The sequence below is a fragment of the Kogia breviceps genome, chromosome 12, assembly GCF_026419965.1.
Source record: "Kogia breviceps isolate mKogBre1 chromosome 12, mKogBre1 haplotype 1, whole genome shotgun sequence".
In the NCBI taxonomy this organism is placed as follows: domain Eukaryota; kingdom Metazoa; phylum Chordata; class Mammalia; order Artiodactyla; family Physeteridae; genus Kogia; species Kogia breviceps.
In genome coordinates, this window is record NC_081321.1 from 96249309 (window position 1) to 96270677 (window position 21369).

Below are 21369 nucleotides of genomic sequence, written 5' to 3' on the forward strand. Positions count from 1 at the left end.
ATTTTTATATCCATTTGTATCCATTTTGCAGATGAAGACATAGAGACAGATAAAATGATTTGCCCAAGGTTTACTGGGCTCATGAAGTGAAGTCAGGAGTTGAACTTGGGCCTTCTGACATGGGCTCCTGTACTCTTCCCTTCCCTGTGGGAATGAGGTGGGAGATGCCCTGACTCAGGAAGCCTGTCTAGGAGCCCCTGTTCTGGTCAGAAGTTGTTTTAAAATTTTTTAATTTAATTTAAAAAATTGTGCTCATTCCAGTTCAGCGTTGAGTATCTACTATATTCGCAGCACGTCACTAGACTCTGGGGTGTTAGAGATGAACGAAACAGTACCAACTTTCACAGAGCTGACATCTAAGCAGCCAGTCAGAATACAAAGCAAAATGCAGAAGAGGCCAGAACAGAGAAATAAGCTCCATGTTTTTGGAGCACTAAGGAAAGGAAGTAGGAACATCTTCACAGAGACTTTGGCATTTGAGCTGAGTTGTGAAGGGTGAGTGAACGGCATTTTAGAAAGGAGAATTTGGAAAGGCAAGATGTTCATTTTGACAGAGCTGGACCAAAGTTGGGAATGATTTGGCGTGTTCTGGGCATATGTGATTCAGCGTGGCCATAGTACAGTGTAGAACAGAGGGTCTGCAGCTGTACTCTTGATGACTGTTGTTTGTTGTCTTCCTCAAACCCAGCTTTGATCGGGTCCCTGTCCTGCGTCAGTGTGTCCTGTGTCAGTCAGGAGGCTTGGTGATAAGCAGCAGAAGCTCCCTCTGGCTAGCTCACACAGAAAAGGAGTTTATTGGAAGGATGGTGCACGGACTGATCAGAAAACCTGGAGAGTCAGACTTGGAAAATGGGCTGGAGCCAAGGGCAGCTCAGCAGCAGGGTCCAGCTGAGGATAGCCTGGAGCAGCCTGTTTAGGACCATGCTGCCTCAGTGATCTCTGCCTGGTCTCTGCTTCCTGGGGTCATTCCTGCAAGACTCATGTTCCTGGTGGGATCATGCATGCATCAGAGCCGACTGGCAGGAAGCCTTACCACCAAGACCACCCAGTGGGCGTTCTCCAAAAGGAAGATCAGGGTGCTGATGGGAGGGTTGGGTCGAAGGATGACAGACAAAACAAAAGTTGCAGATGTCCACTATGTTTTCTGTGCCATGCCGTATGGCGCCGTTAAGGCCTTTCACAACTCAAGTGAAAGCAGCTCCACCTCTCCACTCTGTTCCACGTGCTGTCCGCTGCATCTCCTTCCAGGACATTTCCTGGTGCTGTGGTTTTGCTCAGACTGTTTCCTTTGCCTGCAATACGTGTCCCTCTCTAACTCATGAACGTCTCTTCACCCTTCTAGGCTCCGCTTTCACTGCTTGCTAGGATGGGTCAGTCCTCTCTCTGCCCTCGGACAGCCTTTTCTTTGTGAGACACCTGTCTGTTCTCGCCCTTGTCATCGTTTGTGGAGTTGGTGGGATTTCTCCGTCTTCCCTGTGAGGTTGGGGGTTGGGAAGGGAAACAACACTTCGGAGTCCTTCCTCTATGCTGGGTCCCACTCCGGCACTGCAGTGCACAGTGTATGCGCGTGCTGGGTGGCTGTTTGTAGTATGATTTAATAACCTGCTTTGCAAGTATTATTTTTGTCCTTAGTCTGAGGGAGATTTGGGGGTGTGGTAGTGAATGGAAGGGTATATTGGTGAGTTGTTGGGGGTCTTTCACTTTTGCCTGAGTTGCTTTAAGGACTGAAACGGTTGAGGTCCCCAGCTCCGGAGACTCTTCCCCCAGGAGGACAGTTCAGGTGAAGAAGTGGCTTTTGCCAGACTTGTGGACCCTCGGTCACCCGGCATTGTGCGGCTCCAGGCCTTCGAACAGGATTGTGCGGGAGCGTTCCTTGGAGTCTTACTCTCTGTCTGTTGCCCAGCTTTTAGTCTCTTGTTCCAGGAGAGTGAAAGAGAGGACAGTGCGATGCGGGTGGAAGCAGACGAAGCGTTGGGAGCTACAGGACACCCGGGATGACGCTCCTTCCCTTCCCCAGCTGGGGGCCTTCGTTCTCATTCGAGAGCGAGGCTCTTACTGAGCATCTGTCTGATGCCAGGCTCTGTCTGGTGACATCTATGCAAAAATAGAAACGAAGCATCTGTCCAGTGTGGTGGCTAAGAGCCTGACTGTAAATCCCGGCTCCGCCACCTGCTGACTGCCTGGCACGAGACAAGTTACTTAAGCTCTCTGTGCCCCGTCTTCCTTGTGTGTCAAGTGGAGGTGACGATGGCATCCATCTCAGAGTGTTGTGGAGATTAAGTGATGAAATCTGTGTGAAGTGCTTAATACAATTGCTGGCACATGGTAAGAGCTCAGGAAACATGAACAATTACTGTACTATTTTTATTATTACTGCTAGTAATTGGCTTGAGTTTTTTCTTCTTAATTGTTGTTCTCAAAGTCTGTTCTTGACCGCTTTCTAAAAGCAAGCATTTCAAAGTAGTAAATGGAATAAGACGGACAGCCTTTCAAATGGGGAGTGTCAGCAAATCGGATGCTTTCAATTTGGTGTTGGGTAAGGGCTGGAGGCCTGGGTTTCTGGCCAGAACACAGGGTGGGACTGTCGCATGGGTGGGGACATTCTAGAGCCCAGTTGCTGTGAGGTAGGGCAGCCCCAGGGGTGGAGGGACTCCTGAGAGGAAGCCCCCCAATGTGCTTGTTGGGGCGACTTCTGGAGCAGGGTGCCTGCAAAAAGAGCACCGGGCCTGGGTGAGGGTGGAGGAAGCTTCCGCCCCAGCCTGCCGCTCGCTGACTCACCTGCCTCGTACCCCCTCTTTGGACTTGGACTTGTTTCTTCCTGTGTAACAAGCCCCACCACCATCACCACTTTCAGGCACTTCTGTGCCAGGCACTGTTCTAAGTGCTGTGCATAGAGTAGCTCATTTAAAAGAGTGCTCGAAGCTACATCACAAGGTGGTTTGAATTGTATACCACGATGTGTGGAACTGCTAGCAAGGTGTTAGAAGCAGAAACAACTGGGGACTTCCCCGGCGGTCCAGTGGTTAAGACTCCGTCCTTCTAATACAGGGCTCAGGTTCAATCCCTAGTCTGGGAACTAAGATCCCGCATGCCACGTGGCACGACTTACAACTGGGTGACAATGAAGTTCTTTCCTAGTAAAGAAAAAGAAATCACCTTTAAACTTGGTCTATAAATACACCCGTACTCACACACAAACATGAGGTAAATCGCAGGAAAAATCAACAACAGGAGCTTCCTAAGCAACATACTCCCAACAGGTTCCTCATGCATCATGCGCCGTTTTTCATCGCCACACTCAAGAGCTGGCCCTGGCAAGTGTTTACACAGGGTTTCTTTGCCAGAACATGTGCCTCTTGAAGGTGTTCAGTTTTGTGTCTGGCACATGGTAGGCTAAGTTAATGTGTGTTGAATGCATGTCTTAAGGGATGTGTCTTTATTGATTTGTTATTTATTTGAAGAAAGAGAGGTGTTCTAGAAAGGAGCATCTTGTCAAGGCAGAAGGTCTCATTTGGAGAATAATTTAATAATTTGGGAGGAACGTATACTTGCTTGCAACATGCAGTCAGGCAAAAATCTCTCTCCTCTACTCCCCCATGAGTCAGTTACATGGGTGTTGCCCTAAGATGAATCTTCTTCCATTAACATTGAACTTACTATTGAGAGTAATGAGATGGATTACATTAAGTGCCCCCCTCCACACACACACCCAGATTCCCTGTACTTTACTGTCACTCCAGGTCTGTCTTGCATCTTTCTCCCAAGTTGTAAAATCCAAGAAATGTTTGTTTTGTAGGAGAAAACAGAGTGCATAGAGGGGAGACCGAGACAAACCTAAATACAGATATAAATTCAGATCTCAGCTCAGCCCCTTTGTAGCTTACATGAGAGGCTTGTGGAAGTAGTTTAACTTCTCTGAACCTTATTTTCCTCACTTGTAAAGTAGAATAATACTACTAGCATCTGGGTTTGTGTAAAGTACTAAGTAGGTATCAGTGATAGCCATTATCATGTTGTTCACATAGAATCAATATGAAATTAATTTAATTTTAGTCTTAACCACCTTCTGTGCATTTAAATAAAACATGAACTATAAATTTGATTTCTAATTAGAAAATAAGTTTTATTAGCTTTGTCACTGAGTTGTTTTTGCTTTTAAACATCAGTAATGTGACCATTGGCTTTTATTCAGAGGTTAAATTGGAGTCTAACCTGGAGATGTCCCTTTTTCAAATGTTATTATAAAAAAGAAACTGAAAAAGTCAAATACGTTTTATTACATGCTGGACATATTTCTGTATATTAATATGCATCCATTGGAGTTTGGATTATTCCCATATTGATAAGTAAAGAAGCGGTCTCAGAGAGAGTAATAAATTTTCCAAAGGCAGCACAACAATTACATTACTAGATTCATAACCCAGTGCTGCTGATTCCACAGCCGGTTCTCTTTGAATTTAAACTTGGGAAGCCCCATGCTGTTTGGTCTTCCAGTTAAGTCTTGGTTTACCTTTTTGACCTCCTGCTTTTCTTCTTCAATATGATTCTTTGCCGCACTTCCTTCACACAGTCCCTAAGAGACAGGTGGCCTGTTTCCCAGTTTTCATACATAACCAGAACTGTTCATTGATTTTCAGAAGAGTCTCTCCCTCAGTTGATGAAGTTATCCTAGTTTTTGTTTTAGCTACTTTGATATTCTCCTCTCAAGTCAGAATTTAGCCCTGAGTTTTGGTTCAGAATGAGTCTGAATGAGCTCATGATGTCTGGGGACTCTGGACAGGTCAGCAGCCCCTGTACAAACCAGAGTGAGCAGCTGCTGAGCTGCAGGGCTCCCCTTCCTAGAGCATTGTTGGACAACTCGCTGTGACCTTTCCTTCTTTAAAAAGGAGAAAGACCAAGTCCATTACCATGAGCCGCAGATCCCTTCATGTTTGGTTCCGACTACCTGCCTGGCCTGGCGCACTCCAGCTGCCCGTCACGCAGCTCAGGCCCTCCGGCCTTGGCTTATGGGAGGCCCTGGGCCTGGAACTCACCCTGCATCCTGATCCGCCTTCAGTCCAGCTTCTTCAGGAACCTGCGCGACCTGCTGGAGTCAGTGATTTTCTCGTATCCCCTCTGTCCTCCTTGTCTGCTGTGACTGTCACCACAGACCAGATTTGTCACTTTCACAAACTCCTTGTGGCCAAGGGGTGTTTTATCACCTCTGTGGGTCAGCACACAGTAGGTGTTCAACACATTTAAAACCTCTTGCATTTACACACCTACTTCACCAAAAGTGGAAGCTTTGCAGAAATTGCATAAATTTGTCCAGATTTTCCAGGGTAATCTAAATTTCAAAAATATCTTGTCCCAGTGTGAGGTGGTGTCCCTTCCAGTTTTGGTTCGGAAAGCATGTTTGCCATTTTTATAGATTGCGTGAAGGTTGCATTTGAGGGCATCTCAGTGAATTAATGCCAATTTTTTTAACTATCAGAGTGCTTAGTGCCTGGAGAGGTGCAGGGGAGTGGAAGATTTTGTCTAGGTGCTTGTAGAACACAAGATATAAGAAAAGCATTAAAAGGCTTCCCTGGTGGCGCACTGGTTGAGAATCCGCCTGCCAAGGCAGGGGACATGGGTTCGAGCCCTGCTCCGGGAAGATCCCACATGCCACGGAGCAGCTAAGCCCGTGGGCCACAACTACTGAACCTGTGCTCTAGAGCCCACGAGCCATAACTACTGAGCCTGCGTGCCACAACTACTGAAGCCCACTTGCCTAGAGCCTGTGCTCTGCAACAAGAGAAGCCATCGCAATGAGAAGCCCATGCACCGCAACAAAGAGTAGCCCACGCTGTCGCAACTAGAGGAAGCCCGCGTGCAGCAATGAAGACCCAATGCAGCCAAAAATAAATAAATAAATAAATTTTTAAAAAGAGCATTAAAAAATATATCTTACTGTATGTAATATGGCAAAATAAAATTTTTTAAGGTTAAAAACATACTCTTATACTAATATATCATCAGCACATACCAAAGATTTATTAACATTATTGAGAAAACCAGCAGGATGACCAGGCTGGATTCAAGGGGAATGCAAGAAACTGATATTTACATAGTTGGAGAGAAATAAGATTGCAAATTTAGATGCATATCTGGTTAACGTCCTACAGGGCGATAAAAACAAAGCTTTCAAGGTTATCTTTTTTACCAGAGAGAATTCATTTGCAACTTGTTTATTTTTTACATGAGAACATCTAATTTTACAGAATGTGTGCCTAATCAGTAGTAAATAGGAAGTCAGACAACTTTATGTTTCTGTAGAGCATCAGATGACCTTTAGAACATTGTCTAAACCAGAGTTTAGACAATGCTCTGGTATGACTTTAAAGAGAACTGTACTGTTTTTTTCTTTCTTTTTTTTTTTTTTTTTTTTTTTTTTTTCTTTTTTTTGGCTGTGTTGGGTCTTAATTGCTGTGCTGGGGCTTCCTCTTTTTGCCGCGACTGAGGGCTACTCTTGGTTGTGGTGCGCGGGCTTCTCATTGCAGTGGCTTCTCTTGTTGCGGAGCACGTGCTCTAGGCGCGTGGGCCTCAGTAGTTGTGGTGCATGGGCGTAGTTGCTCTGCAGCATGTGGGATCTTCCCGGACCAGGGCTTGAACCTGTGTCCCCTCCATTGGCAGGCGGATTCTTAACCACTGCGCCACCAGGGGAGCCCAGAACTGTACTTTTTAAATTTTCCCATATTTTCAAGTTTTAGACTTTTTTTTTTTAACAGAAATCACAGTTGGGTTCAAGAGCTAAAAGATGGCTGGATCTGAGGTAGAAAAGAGTCCTTGGTGAAAGAAATTGTAAGTCATTTTGAAATGGAATTGTGCAGTAAAAGGAAGAGGGCTGTAACAAGCAGAAAGGGTAAGGCACCCCTCCCCCACCCCCCAAAGGCATGTGCCAAAAAGGAAGGGAGTGGGTATTTTTCCAGGCTGGATGATGAGCTAAGGTGAGTGGGAAGTGAAATCCCCTGGAGTAGGAGGGAGCAATTGGTAGGAAGCTATGAAGCTCATGTTCAAGAAGTTTGATTAGCTTTGAAAGACTGTTGGACCAACAAGATACTCAAAGAAGACGATTGTCACTGGGTTGAAGGCTGCGGTTGAAATCAAGGCAGGGTATGGAAGTGGAGCAAAGAGATAACTGTGATACTACGGAAGGAGACCTGCCAGGAATTCATAGTGAACTCACGGCAGAGGAAAGAAGAAGAAAGAGCAATTGAAGGCAGTGCCGAGGATCACTCTCCTTTTGATTGAAACTCAAGAGCTGGCTCGGGTCTCCTCCTGTGTTGGACCAGAGAAGCCAGGACAGGCCAGCCGAGCTGGGGCCCTCTGGGGCTGCCCCTGATACCCAGCCTGGGCAGGTGGCGAGAGAGCCAGACAGAGCAGACCAGAGGCCGTTTGAGAATAACTTGGCTTCTCTTTGTGTTTTCTTTTTCTCTTAATTTACAAATGTTTTATTTTATTATGTAATACTTGATATGTGCAAAGGAATATATGACACATTGGTGTGTGTTGTGGAACACAAGCACTTAAGAACACCAGCTCCCCACCCAATTTCCCTTTGTGGTTTCTTTGCCAGTAAAAATAGTTCACTCATCCCTCGCTTAAAATATAGGATGCCCACCCAGGTCACTAGTTTGTCATCCTGTGTCATTCGGTGTCTCCTCCAGACTCCCTTTCCCCAGCGTGGTGACCCAGAATTCCCTTGAAGTACACAATTCTGTCCCTGTGCTCTGAGCTTCTTACCAAATGGATGTGCCTCTTGGTGTTTGAGTGGAACAATTTTAAGGCAGCAGTTTGCCTGCTGTAACTGTCCCTCTGCTCGTGCTGTTATTGCTTGCATTTCAGGGCTTCTGGGTTGAAGGGTGTGGTTGACAGCCCAGCTCCTTAACTGCCCCTTCTGGGTGACTTGAATGGGGATAACTGGTATCTTAGGTCCTGGGAAAGCAGTGGTGATCACGAACAGCAAAGTGGTGGGAAAATGAAGTTAGTTGTCTTACCAGTGACCCTCAGGCTTGATATGGGTCTACATTTTCTTTTCTTTTTTTAAATTTTAAGATTCTTTAATTATTAGAAAAAATCATCCTAGGAGGGGAGACAGGATCATCAGCTTGAAAGCAGGATACTTGTTGCTCAAGAAGGATTCTTGCTGGGTATTAGATTTTGTGTTTACCTCCCTCTCCCCCACTGCTTGTCCATCTCACTCCCAACAGCCTTACACACATATCACACACCAGGCTTCTGTGTTCTTAGGTTTGTGGGGCAGACCTAATGTGAAAGATGAAATGAACAAAAAAGTAACTGAAGAAAGTTTAGGTCAATATCCTTACGATCTTCGGGGATGAGGATCAGAAACCATGTAATTTTACTACACAGGATTGAAATTGTTCTTCTGTAATGCAACATACACGTTCCTAAAAATTACCGCACTGTGCAAAATTACACAGTAAAAACCACAGGGCTTATGGGGAAAGTGGGGTTAGGGTCGTAACACTCAAAAACTTCATAGGTGACCAGAAAAGAGAGAGATAAAATAAGCAGGCATTCTAAAAAAAAGATAGGGAGGTACAAACTACCATGTATAAAATAAATAAACTACAAGGATATATTTATTGTACAGCACAGGGACTATAGCCAATATTTCATAATAACTTTAAATAGAGTATAATCTATAAAGATTTTGAATCACTGTGTTGTACATCTGAAACTAACATTGTAAATCAACTATAGCCCAATAAAAATATTAAAATTAAACGGTAAAAATAAATAATAAGATAGGACCCCCTAAACAGCACAGTTTTACAGATGTTAAGTGGCTAAGAAATGTATAACTACCACAATAAATGTAGCACTCTACCTTTAAAAAGACCTGAGGTTTGCTTGTGGAAGTGGGTGTTGGAAGGTTATAGCTTGCAAGTTATTGTGAAGTGATGGAAGGAAGGCTTTCTGAAGTCGGATGGAAATTTCTGATCCCAGATGTGGAGGATTATAGCTCATAACGCATGCACGTGATCTGACAGCTGGTGGATATTTGAAGTGTGTGCATTTTTTGTTTTCCTGTGTGGCTCATTTCATTTGGGTATGGTTTTTTGCATTTTTTAGTGTTTCTTTCATGCATAAGTAAACACAAAATTTATGTTATGCCCAAATTATTCCCTAATATATCCGATGCATTGGAACAAATCTGAATTTTCCCCCAAAAAAGTAAAAATAAAACTGTCAGAAACCACTGTGTATAACACGTACTAGCTAATACTAAGTGCCAGGCACCGTGCTGTAGATTCTATGTGAATTATTTCTCAACAACGTGATGAGTTAGATATAATTGTTAGCCACATTTTATAGGTGAGGAAACTGTGGCTCAGAGAGGTAAAATTTGCCCCAGGTTACAGCACTAGGCCAGGGTAGCTCTCAGTGACTATGCCATTCTCTTTCCTGAGCAAAAAAAACAAAACAACAAAAAAAAACCCCAACAAAGTGGGGCAAATATTTGCAAATATATAAGAACGAGCAAATATCCATAATATATGAAAGTTTTTAAAATCACTAAAAAGAGACAAATAGACCAGTAGAAAAATGAACAGAGGTCAAGAGCAGGCAATTTACAAAGGAGTACAAATGGCCAATAAAATGGGGGTGGGTGATGTTTGACCTCATTTAATATGCATTCATGTAAATTAGAACAATTAGATGTTGTTTTTTCCCACTATCAAATGGACAGAAATATTGGGTTGGCCAAGAAGTTCGTTCGAGTTTTTCCATAAGACATTACAGAAAAACTTGAACTTTTTGGCCAACCCATTAAATGTGGGGAAACACTGGCAAGTGTATAGATTGTTGTAACCTTTCCAAAGTATATATACCTGTCATTTGACCCAGCCATCTAATTTCTAGAAATTTATCCTAAGAAAATAATCAGATTAATTGGGAAAAGATGCTTGTTCAAAGATTTTTGTCAGAGTTGTTAATAATGCTGAAAAGATGAAAGCACTCATCCATCATCACTAAGTGGTTAAAGTCTGGTGCATTAATATAATACAATACAATGTATTGTTCCCAAAGGGAACAGGGACAAAATAGCATCTTCAGCGTGATCCCATTTTTGTAAAACCATCCCACGCATGTGCACACTTGTGTTTGCAAGCAAGCCTTGTATAGGAAGAAGTCTGGAAGGATACACATCAAAACATTGGTGGTAGATGTCTCAAGGTGGTGGAATTGCTAGGTGATTTTTTTTTTTTTTGGCTGCATTGGGTCTTCGTTCCTGCACGTGGGCTTTCTCTAGTTGCAGTGGGTGGGGGCTACTCCTTGTTGCGGTGTGCAGGCTTGTCATTGCGGTGGCTCCTCTTGTTGCAGAGCACGGGCTCTAGGCGCACGGGCTTCCGTAGTTGTGGCTCACGGGCTCTAGAGCGCGGGCTTCAGTAGTTGGGGCGCACAGGCTCAGTTGCTCTGCGGCAGGTGGGATCTTCCCAGACCAGGGCTCGAACCTGTGTCCCCTGCATTGGCAGGCAGATTCTCAACCACTGCGCCACCAGGGAAGCCCTGCTGGATGATTTTTATATTTTATTTTTTCATTTAATGTTTTTCTAAATTTTTTGGTAGCGAATGTTACTTTTATGGCTTAAAAAAGAAAATTATTTTAAAATGTTGTCTAACACAAGATCCATAATAAATTCAAAATATAAGAATAAATGACTTCTGTAAAAGTAGTTCTTCTAGCACCTAACAGGGCTAGGTAACAAATACCCATTGAAAGAATTTTTGACTGACTGCAGTTTGGAGACAACGTTACCCCATTTGGGGCTTCCGATTCTTTATTCTTGACCAGAATTAATCTGACAAGATTTCGAGTTACCTCATTCTGAGGTAGATGCCGCTAGACTGAGCCAGACACAGTGGCTTATGTTACCTCTAGGTCACGAGCTCTGTAAAGTACAAGTGAACTTGGGGTCTCCTTGGATGAAGCCTGAGACTCTCAGGCACAGGACAGCCGGAGCCTCTAATTTTGGTTACATGATCAAAACCCAGATATAGTTCCTTGGGGCCCAGCCTACTTTATCAAGCAACTTAAATCTTAGTTTATGAAGCAGCTAAACACAGGAGTGTGGCTTGGTGGGGGAGGGTGGCTGACAGGAGCGCCCTCTCGAGGTGAGCTGGGGTTTGCAGGCCCGGGCGGCCGACCCAGCTCCGAGGAGGCGCGTTGTCTGGCCTTCCACGTCTAGCCAAACTTCCTTTTCAAACCTCCATAAAAACTGCCTTCTCCCAGGCCTCCTTCTCTAGGTTTCATGGCTCTCTGCGGACACGAGAGCCTGTGTGTCCATAGCACACGAATGATTGAAATGGGAGCAGGGAAGAGCCAGGAGACGTGGGGAGCTCCCGAGGTGTAGCCCCCAGGTACAGAGCAGATCTGCGCCTGGGTGGGCCTCTTTCCAGTTACCGGGGCCTCCCCTTCTCTGTCACCGCAGGCCAGACGGGTCCCCGGGAGGCCCAGCGTGCCTGCTGCAGCAGTGGCTCAAAGAACCTCTTCATTACTTCTTCCTTCAAATGCTCAGTCTTAACGGCTCCTCTGTGCCCCTCAGCCCCGTGCCCATCTGCCTGGCTGGAGATAGTTCCCTGGAGCTCCCCGTGTGGTTCGAAAAGGATTTTTTTTAAGTTTAAGCAGTCGCATTCCATCTGCCTACACACCCTTAACCTGCTTTGTGAACTAAGCTTTGTGACCTCTGTACATGACTTCACCAGCCAGCCCGTGTCTCCCCGGCAAAAGGTTCTAGAGAGCACTCGACAGGGTAAGTGGAGCCGAGTGCCTGTTTAGTGGGGCTTCAGAAGCACCACTGATAGGGACCTTTGTGAGGGTCTGCCCCCACCAAGCACTTTGCATCAATTTTCTTATTAATCCTCACCACAAAGAAGCCAAGTGAGTCTTCTTGTGGCGGCCTCTCCTGTAAGGAAACGGGGGTGTAGAAAGAAGTGACTTGCCCACGTTCACACAGCTGATTATATGGGCCCTTTGAGACCCTCCTAGTGCCAAAGCCTGTGCCGTGCCCATCTACCCTCTGGCCTCTTTTGCCCTCCTTAGCTTTCCATGGCTTAGAACAATCAGCCAGGGAGTGATGCTCTTTTGGCGCACAAAGCAGTCCTCTGTGTTGATTCCCCGGAGTCAGGGTTGTATGGGAGGCCTGGAAAGCTCAACGAATTATTCGGTTTCTCTTCATTTCTTCAAGCATTTTATAATGCTGTGTTGTGCTTGGAATATGTCAGCACCAAGTTGTGTTGTGTTTAAATTTTGTGCTGAGTTTGAGGGTATTGCCTGGTTTAGTCATGTACAAGGAATTGGAATTTGTTGCTACAGGTTACAATATCTGTGGCATTCTGCCCATTTCTCCCTCCCACAGACGACAGGCTGCATGGGGACAGAGCAGAGTGTCAAGGTGTTGGTAAATAACGCCACTGTGTAGTCATTTAATCTTGTGAGACGCGGTTTTGCCAGCAGGTTGCACTGACTGAACACTGAACGTGCTGAACTGCTAAGCTCCAGTTATCCTGTGTGGAGGTCACGCTAGAAACCACTGGTAGCTTTCTGCTTGCCTCACATAAGACTCTTTATAGGCCAGCTTCCTCTCTCTCTCTCTCTCTCTCTCTCTCTCTCTCTCTCTCTCTCTCTCTCTCTCTCTCTCTCTCTCACACACACACACACACACACACACTGCTAGAAACCTGGGAGGGACTTGCTGGTGGAGGTTTGACGAATGAATGGAGACAGTGTTTGGGGGCTTTTGTTTGTGTTTTGTTTTTGTTTGTTTTTTTCTTTTTGGTGACCAAATGAGAGCATCCTGCAGCCTTGAGGGTTTTGAGAGGAGGGTTCCAGAGTTTCGGAACAAGCAGTAGCTTTTTGGGAATGTGTTGGAGAGGAAAGGGGAGAGAATGTGGACAGGGGAGAGAACTGTAGATCCGAACATACCTGGGTCAAAGTTGAGGCCCCAGACTGCTAATGGAGAGCAGCCCTGTGGGGAGGAAGGAGTCATGAGAGATGAGTTGTTAGTCGTGGATTAAGTTCGATCTGGGTAAACCATTGGGAGGATGAAGCAGGGGAAGAGGCCCTCTGGGCTGGGAGTTTAGGGGTCCCGGATACTTGGAGCATCATCTGTCAGTAGAAGGCGGCATGGTCTCCAGCGGACACATCCCCTTGGCTCCACAGGCTCCCTGCCCAGAGGAAAGGGGCACTGCCAGAGGGGTCCAGGGCCCAGCTGTTCTGCCCTGACCTTCTGACAGTGAAGGCGCTGGGGTGCAGTCGAAGAAGGCGAAGCTGGGAGGCAGAGAACTGGTTCTAATCCTTGCTGTGCCCTGATGAGCTGTGTGACCTTGGCTGAGTTATTTCCCTGGCCTGGACTTCGTGTATGATCCTTCCATCCATTCCACCTCTAAAGTTCCATGACTTGGAGGCCATCAACTTCATCATCCCCGAGTGTTCCTGAGGGTACCATGCCCAGGGATATGCCCATCTTGGAGAGAAGGCCCAGAGCCTGCCTGTGGTGAGGAGAGTTGGGGTCTGGGGACTCCCCTGCCATGGGGAGCAGTGCTGAGACTGGAGGTGGCCTCACAGCGCAAGGCTACTGAGCTCCAAAGACTCAGGACAGCGACTCCCCTGCCCCAACCATAAAATGCGACCCGCCGTCCCTCCAAGAGGAGCAGTCACCCTAGCTCCTATTAGGCCCGGTACAGACAATGAGGAAAGTGGGTCGAACAAGCCTGGAGGTGGTGAGGAGGGAGAAGAACATCAACCAAGTGAAGTCCTGTCCCACTCTCCCTTGGTGGGCCGTCTTGGCCCAGTTGATTCCCCACGAGAGAGAGGCGACCGATCTCTGCAGTGTCTTGGGAAAGCTATTGGATTTTCATGTCTAGGTTTCTTAAGCAAATTTGAAAGTTAATAGATATTTTGGTTGGCAGTAGAATTACTCCTTTCCGTTTGCTCACAGAGATGCTGCAGTTCGTCAGCAATCAAGTGGGAGAGTTCCCTGACTTGTTCTCAGAGCAGCTGTGCAGCTCCTTCCCTGGCGGCGGTGCAAGTGGCAACAGCGCCAGCAGCAATGGCGGCAGCGGCGGTGGCGGAGCCGGAGCCGGGGACCCCTCGGTGCAGCGGTCCTTCAGCCAGGTCCCGTTACCTTCCTTCTCGCCCTCGGCTCCCTCCCCCCAGGCTCCAGCCCTACAAGTCAAGGCTCCCCCCACCGCGGTTCCCCCTCCGCCAAGGGCAACTCCCGTTCTTCAGCCCCGCCCCCAGCCCCAGCCCCAGCCTCCAGCTCAGCTGCAGCAGCAGACAGTAATGATCACCCCGACATTCAGCACCGCTCCCCAGACGAGGATCATCCAGCAGCCTTTGATATACCAGAATGCAGCTACCAGCTTTCAAGGTGACTCCGAACTCACATGTGATAGCGATTGGTTGGTTCAGAAGTTTTTGTGCCAGTTTGCAGACCCTTCCGAGGCTGACTGTAAATAGTTCTGTCCTCTCTGGGGGTGACACAGCCTATCAGCCTGGCCCCGTGTGAACGAGGTTTCAGGAGCTGGCCGTAAGCATAGTGGTGCAGGAGCACATTCGGTCTCCTCAAATACCTTAGTGTCTACTGTGGCTGTTTCAGGGATGCGCGGTCAAAGACTCCAGCGGGCACAGACAGTAACCACAGGGCCGTCCTGGTAACTAGAGGTGGGGGCGTGAATAAAACCAGTCTTGAAACTCAGCCAGGCACCAGGAAGATCTCAGCACCTGCAGGTTGAGAACCATTCATCCAGGAGACATCTCCTGAGCATCCGCTGCAGAGAAGAGTACACCTTTTAACATCGGGGTACTATTTTAACATAGGTGCCGTGTCTCCGAGTGGCAGGCCCCACAGTAGGCCCTCGGTGTGTGCTGACTGCATGAGTGACTTTCTGTGTTGTGCTGTGTCCCGGCACCTTTTCATCAGGTTGCTCTCTGAGCCTGTGGGGACCCCTGGGTGGGATTAATATTGCTCTACTGGTTTCACAGGATCTGACAGGTCTTCAATGGGCTTCAAGGGTTTAGAGGCTGGGGGGAGGCCACAAGGCAAAAAGCTGAGACCGTCATCCCAAAGTGCACCTTCCATTCATCTCACGGGGGGAAATGCAGCCCCGGGGAGTTGGTTCTCAACGCCTGTGAACTCCCTTACTGGGTGCAGTCACTTGCTGATTAGCTTCCCTCACCTCCACCCCAACATCCGGAGTGATGGAGTAATTGGTTCTCGTTCCCTCAGAAATTGATGCAGCCCTTATGGGATGTTCTTGTCACCTAGACCAGCTTGTAAATGGCTGTGCACATCTTCTTCAGCCACAGGTGGGGAGTCGGGATCGTTAGGAGGCACTCCAGCCTCGGTTATTGCCACAGCTACGGTGACCAGAATGCATTCCTCGCCCACGTGACTTTTTTTCTCCTCTTTCCCCAAGTCCTTCAGCCTCAAGTCCAAAGCCTAGTGACATCGTCCCAGGTGCAGCCGGTCACCATCCAGCAGCAGGTGCAGACGGTGCAGGCCCAGCGGGTGCTGACGCAGACAGCCAATGGCACGCTGCAGACCCTCGCCCCGGCCACGGTGCAGACAGTTGCCGCGCCCCAGGTGCAGCAGGTCCCGGTAGGTGGCTGACAGAAATTCAGGGAGGCCCTGGTTGGGGCTCTCGGCCGGCCTGTGGTTGAAGATGTGGTCTAAATGCTAAGCAGGACCAGCGGAGTGTGAGGGTGCAGCTTGCAGGGCAGGTAGGGGCACCTGGACCTTCAGAGGCACGCGTGAGACCTGGCAGAGAAGACGTCTGTAGATGCACACTGGCACCCACCTAAACTCAGTAAATGCTGGTGTATTAACTCATTTACACATGTAATGGGTATAAAACTGAAAAGAAATGTGCCAGAATGTTCTTAAGCCGTGTATCATAGTGGACTGTATTTCTAACTAATGAAGTAAGTTAGCTTTAAAAAACAATCCAGGTTTACCATTTTTGCTTCCCAGCCGTTTTCCTCACATTCCTAAGTTTGTCCACGATCAGGTCTCTCTCCCTTCCGCTGTCCACCCAAGCCATGCTTGCTCTGCCCCCACTAGGCCGCTGGCACTGCTCTCCTCAAAGCCTTTCAGCCTTCCAACCCAGAACCCTCTTTAGCTGTACGCCTTCTCCCCGGCAACCCAGTAATCAAGCTACATTCTCAGTTTTATGAAAATTTTATTTTATTCTTTTCTGGAGGGTCTATGCAGGAAGAAGTAATGCAGAATAGAAAAGTAATGCTACTTTCCTTTTCCTTTTCTTCCTTTTCCATCCAGGTCCTGGTACAGCCTCAGATCATCAAGACAGATTCCCTTGTTTTGACCACACTGAAGACAGATGGCAGCCCTGTGATGGCCGCAGTCCAGAACCCAGCCCTCACTGCCCTCACCACCCCCATCCAGACAGCTGCCCTTCAAGTTCCGGTAAGAGCTGCCCCCCAGCCCACCCCCGCTCCTTGGGGGTTTTAGGCCTCAGAGATGGTAATGAAGCCTCCAGATACTGAATAGATGCGGCAGCTCTATGCAGTGTGTCATGTCAGTCATATTGCAAAATTACCCCATTTTAGGTTTTTTTTCCCCTTAAGAAGTACCAGCACCGAGTGTTATGTGGGAGTACTAGGGTATATGAGGGGCAAGAGAGGAACAGCAGAGGAGCCCCAGTTTCTGGGCAACAGTTCCACACAGGACCATCTGCCTCTTAGGTCCTACTGATGGAGGTTTAGTTTCTGAAGGACCCTAGGCCTCCCAGGCAGGGAGGGGGGCTCCAAGATGGGGGACATTAAAGGCACCCATACTTCAGTTGTAGGGTCTTGGCCACTGTCTCATCTTGTGGCAAGAGAGTCTGAGAGAAAAAAAAGTGATCAAAATTGAAAAGCAAGCCTTACTCATAAAAGCCAAGAACTGGAAACAACCCAACTATCCATCCAAAAAGCACTATTGATACATACAACGACATGGCTAAACCTCAAAAAGTAGTACACTGAGCAAAAGATGCGTATCACGGAAGAGTTCGCGCTGATGGCTCCGTTCATAGAAAGTTCAAGGAGATGGTGCCAGAAGTCAGAGCAGTGACTACTGCTCTGGGGGAAGGGGCATGAGGGAGCTTTCTAGGGGGATAGAAATGGTCTGTGTCTTGGTCAGGGTTACCTTGGTTACACACATTGTATACATGCGTCACAATTCCATTAAGCTGTACACTTAAAATGTGTGCTTTCTACTATGTGTGAATTATTTCTTGATGACTAATGAAGTTAAGAAGCTTTTTCTGTGTTCATTGGCCATTTGGATATTGAGGCCGTTTGTTGAAGAAAATAAAACTAACATTAGTGAAAACAGAAACAAAGAGCAGGAAAAGCAGATTTGAGGGGGAAACAAGGGGAGGCCTCTCTAGTTGGCCTGTTTAATAAAATGGCTCTGATTGTCACTTCTGCCCTTGAGCTTTTTGATGGGCAAATCGTATAAGGAAATGCAGTAAGTTAACTTCACCGTCATGTGAGAGGAAAATACGTGTCATACACCAGGGAAAGTTTCGTGGTCGGTGCATTGTATGCAAGCTCAGAGGCGGCTAATGGGTGGACAGCAAAGCAGGAATCACGTGATGTGTTTCTGGCATCCCTACATCCCAGGTCGGTGTTTATCCACATTAATGCTGTTGTGGCACATGACGAACCAGCAGTGATTCTGAAAGGGGCAGAGTGCCTGGGGTACCGTGGCTCCTAAGGCTTCTGGACTTAATTAACCCGGGAGGGGTGTCAGACTACACAAAGCATCTTCAGGTGGTGCCACGTGGCCAGGGCCAGTGGGTTTGTGTTGCGAGGTTGCTTTACTCAGACTAACCAAGTAGTCATTCTGCCCTTGTGCTGTTCTAGACCCTGGTGGGCAGCAATGGGACCATTCTGACCACAATGCCTGTGATGATGGGACAAGAGAAAGTGCCCATTAAGCAGGTACCTGGGGGAGTCAAGCAGCTCGAGCCCCCCAAGGAAGGAGAAAGGAGGACGACACACAACATCATTGAGAAGCGGTATCGCTCCTCCATCAATGACAAAATCATTGAGTTGAAGGACCTGGTCATGGGAACAGATGCCAAGGTAGGTGCCAAGCAAAATGGTGTTTCATGCCCCATCATCTCCCCTCTATCTGTCTTTGCTGCAAGAACTTAGGGAAGACCCAGGCCCAGGCTGAGTGAATGCAAGAAGAGTTAAAGGTGCTCTCTTACTGAAGCATCCTGGTGTTTTGAAATTCCAGGGTTATAAAATATTACCTGTTGGGTGCTGGTAAGGCAGTGGCCTGCCTGGACCTTTGAGTCTGCTCTGCAGTGGTGGTGGCCACCCTCCCCCGCTCACTACCACCACCACCGTGTCGCAGACACCTGCTGCTCACTGACGGCCAGGTACACGACTGTGTGTACATCTGAGGCAGCTGATGGCATTTCTGGCGTGTGTTTTCAGGGATGGCTAACAATATTTTAACCTTCTAGGGAGGAGCAAAAATGGAGATTGGGTCTTTGACAAAGAACAAATAGAGGAAGTCAATTTTTCATAAATTTCGGGTGTTTCAATGAATGTATCTTTTGGCTTTGGCACATAGGAGATTTTTTTTACCTGTTATCTGTTTATCTTTACCTCTATTTTGAAAGAAAATATAATTTTCCTTGTAGCCTACAAATCTGAAAGGTACTAATATACCTTTACTTAAGATAACCAGCCAACAGTACTCTGGTTTTTTGTTTGTCATTTGTTTTCCTTAAGGTTTGTTTTGATGCTAGGATTATCATAGGAAGGAGGAGTAACAGCTCATATATAATGTTACTGTGTGCCAGGCCAGAGGCTAAACTCTTTACACATATTAGCTCATTCAACCCTCATGGCAAGCCTATGACTCATTCACTATCATTATCCCTATTTAATGGAGGAGGAAAGTGAGGTTCAGAGTTGTTCAGTAACTTGTCCTGGGTTGCACAGCTAAGTAGTGGGAGAGTCAGCATCTGAACTCAGCACCTCCCACTCCAGAGCCTGAGCTCTGGGCCTCTGCTCTCTTCACTGTGCAAGCTGGTCTGATGCCACCGTGTTTTTCACCCGTCTTCCTTCCCAGATGCACAAGTCTGGCGTTCTGAGGAAGGCCATTGACTACATCAAATACTTACAGCAGGTCAATCATAAACTGCGCCAGGAGAACATGGTGCTGAAACTGGCAAACCAGAAGAACAGTAAGTGTGCTCGTTGAGAAAAGGGTTTCAGACTTCCCGGTTATAGTAGAAGTCCTGTGCTGGGCACCGGGGAGGGTCCACTGAGGTGTACGAGGTGCCTTCAGGGGTGAAGCAGGAGCAGGGGCTGTGCATCCCTCACCTAGCCCAGCTCCAGCCCAGGTGGGGTGCTATAAAACGGACCATTTGCCAGGTAGGGTTTTCTTTACAGAGCTCTTGAAGGGCATTGACCTAGGCAGCCTGGTGGACAATGACGTGGACCTGAAAATTGATGACTTTAATCAGAACGTCCTTCTGATGTCGCCTCCGGCCTCCGACTCAGGGTCCCAGGCAGGCTTCTCCCCCTACTCCATCGATTCTGAGCCAGGAAGCCCTCTATTGGATGATGCAAAGGTAATGAGCTTTTGAAATCCCCTGACCCCTGGAATCTCTCCCATCTCCCCGAACTTAACAGTGGGGAGGCTGCAGACAGCGGTCCAGGTCAGGTGTTCAGAGGCCCCGGGCTGGAGAGGAACGAGAATTCTGTGAAATTAGCCACGTACTGGAGAATAAAGAAAAAGAAAGCTGACTCTGTATGGGGATACAACCTCTGGTTTTACTGGTCCTTGCTGAAGGGGCCCATCAGAGGGCAATAATGGCCAAATCCAGCATGGGGACACACAGCGGCTGTGGCTGTCGTGCGGAGCTAGGAGTTGCTGGAGGCGCCTCATCGCTTCCCTCGCCCCTAATGAGCCTGGCAAGACCACTTCGTGAGGTTGATCAGTTGGGTTAGGATGAGGCTGCCTCTGGGTCCTCTTCAGGAAATGATTACAGTTTGCAGTCTAACAGATAACATTCCTACCAAGGGCCTTTAATTGTGGCAGAAAGCCCCTGGCAATTCTTGTTTAATGGAATTCGTTAAAAGAGGCTCAAGCCAAATGATCTTCCCAGGAACCTGTGGAGACCACTGGGGTTTGTGCTGTATTTTGACATTGGCAGTTTCTGGCTTCAAAAGCAGAGTTCCCTTCTAGCATAAGTTGTTTTTTTAAAATTTATTTATTTTATTTGTTTATTTTTGGCTGCGTTGGGTCTTCATTGCTACGCGAGGGCCTTCTCTAGTTGCGGCGAGCGGGGGCCACTCCTTGTCGCGGTGCACAGGCCCCCCACCACAGTGGCTTCTCTTTTTGCGGAGCACACAACTAGAGAGAAACCCACACGCCACAACGGAGAGCCCGCGCACCACAACAAAAAGATTCTGTGCCACAACTAAGTGTCACAACTAAGACCCGACACAGCTAAAAATAAAAATAAATTAAGAAAAAAAAAAAGAGTAGATGGATGTAACCGTAAGAAAAAAACAAAAGAAAAACCTTTTGCACAGCAAAGGAAACTACCAACAAAACTAAAAGGCTACCTACTGAATAGAAAAAGGTGTTTGCAAACAATATATCTAATAAGGGGTTAGTATCCAAAATTTTCAAAGAACTCGTACAACTCAACATCAGAAAAACCCCCAAACAAAGAACAATTTTAAAATGGGCAGAAGACATGAATGGACATTTTTGCGAGACATACAAATGGCCAACAGGCACATGAAAAGATGCTCAACATCAGGAATTCCCTGGTGGTCCAGTGGTCAGGACTCCAAGCTTCCATTGTAGGGGGCGTGGGTTTGATCCCTTGTCAGGGGACTAGATCCTGCCTGCCACACTAAGGTTTCTCATGCTGCAACTAAAAAGATCCCACACGCAGCAACGAAGATCCTGCATGCCACAACTAAGACCCGGCACAGCCAAAGAAATAAATATTAAAAAAAAAAAAAAAAGATATATGCACCCCTGTGTTCGTTGCAGCTTTACTTACAGTAGCCAAGATAAGGAAGCAACCTGAGTGCCCAGAAATAGATGAATGGATAAAGAAGATGTGGTATATATGCAATGAAATATTAGCCATAAGAAGAGTGAAATCTTGCCATTTGTGACAACGTGGATGGACCTAGAGGGTATTATGCTAAGTGTAACAAAAGAGACAGAGAATGATAGGTGTTGGTGAGGATGTGGAGAAAAGGGGACCCTCATGCACTATTGGTGGAAATGAAAATTGATGCAGCCACTATGGAAAACAGTAGGA

General features: G+C 47.1%; 1 protein-coding gene across 1 annotated transcript in view; it reads left to right on the plus strand.

Moving 5' to 3' along the window:
• SREBF2 (sterol regulatory element binding transcription factor 2) overlaps positions 1-21369 on the plus strand; it is a 56707-nt gene that overhangs the window by 9019 nt on the left and 26319 nt on the right. Inside the window, exons 2-7 of the mRNA XM_059081044.2 lie at positions 13992-14423; positions 15472-15653; positions 16332-16478; positions 17924-18145; positions 19149-19263; positions 19472-19653. Coding sequence (XP_058937027.1) covers positions 13992-14423; positions 15472-15653; positions 16332-16478; positions 17924-18145; positions 19149-19263; positions 19472-19653 — 1280 coding nt within the window. The remainder of the gene's footprint in view (positions 1-13991; positions 14424-15471; positions 15654-16331; positions 16479-17923; positions 18146-19148; positions 19264-19471; positions 19654-21369) is intronic.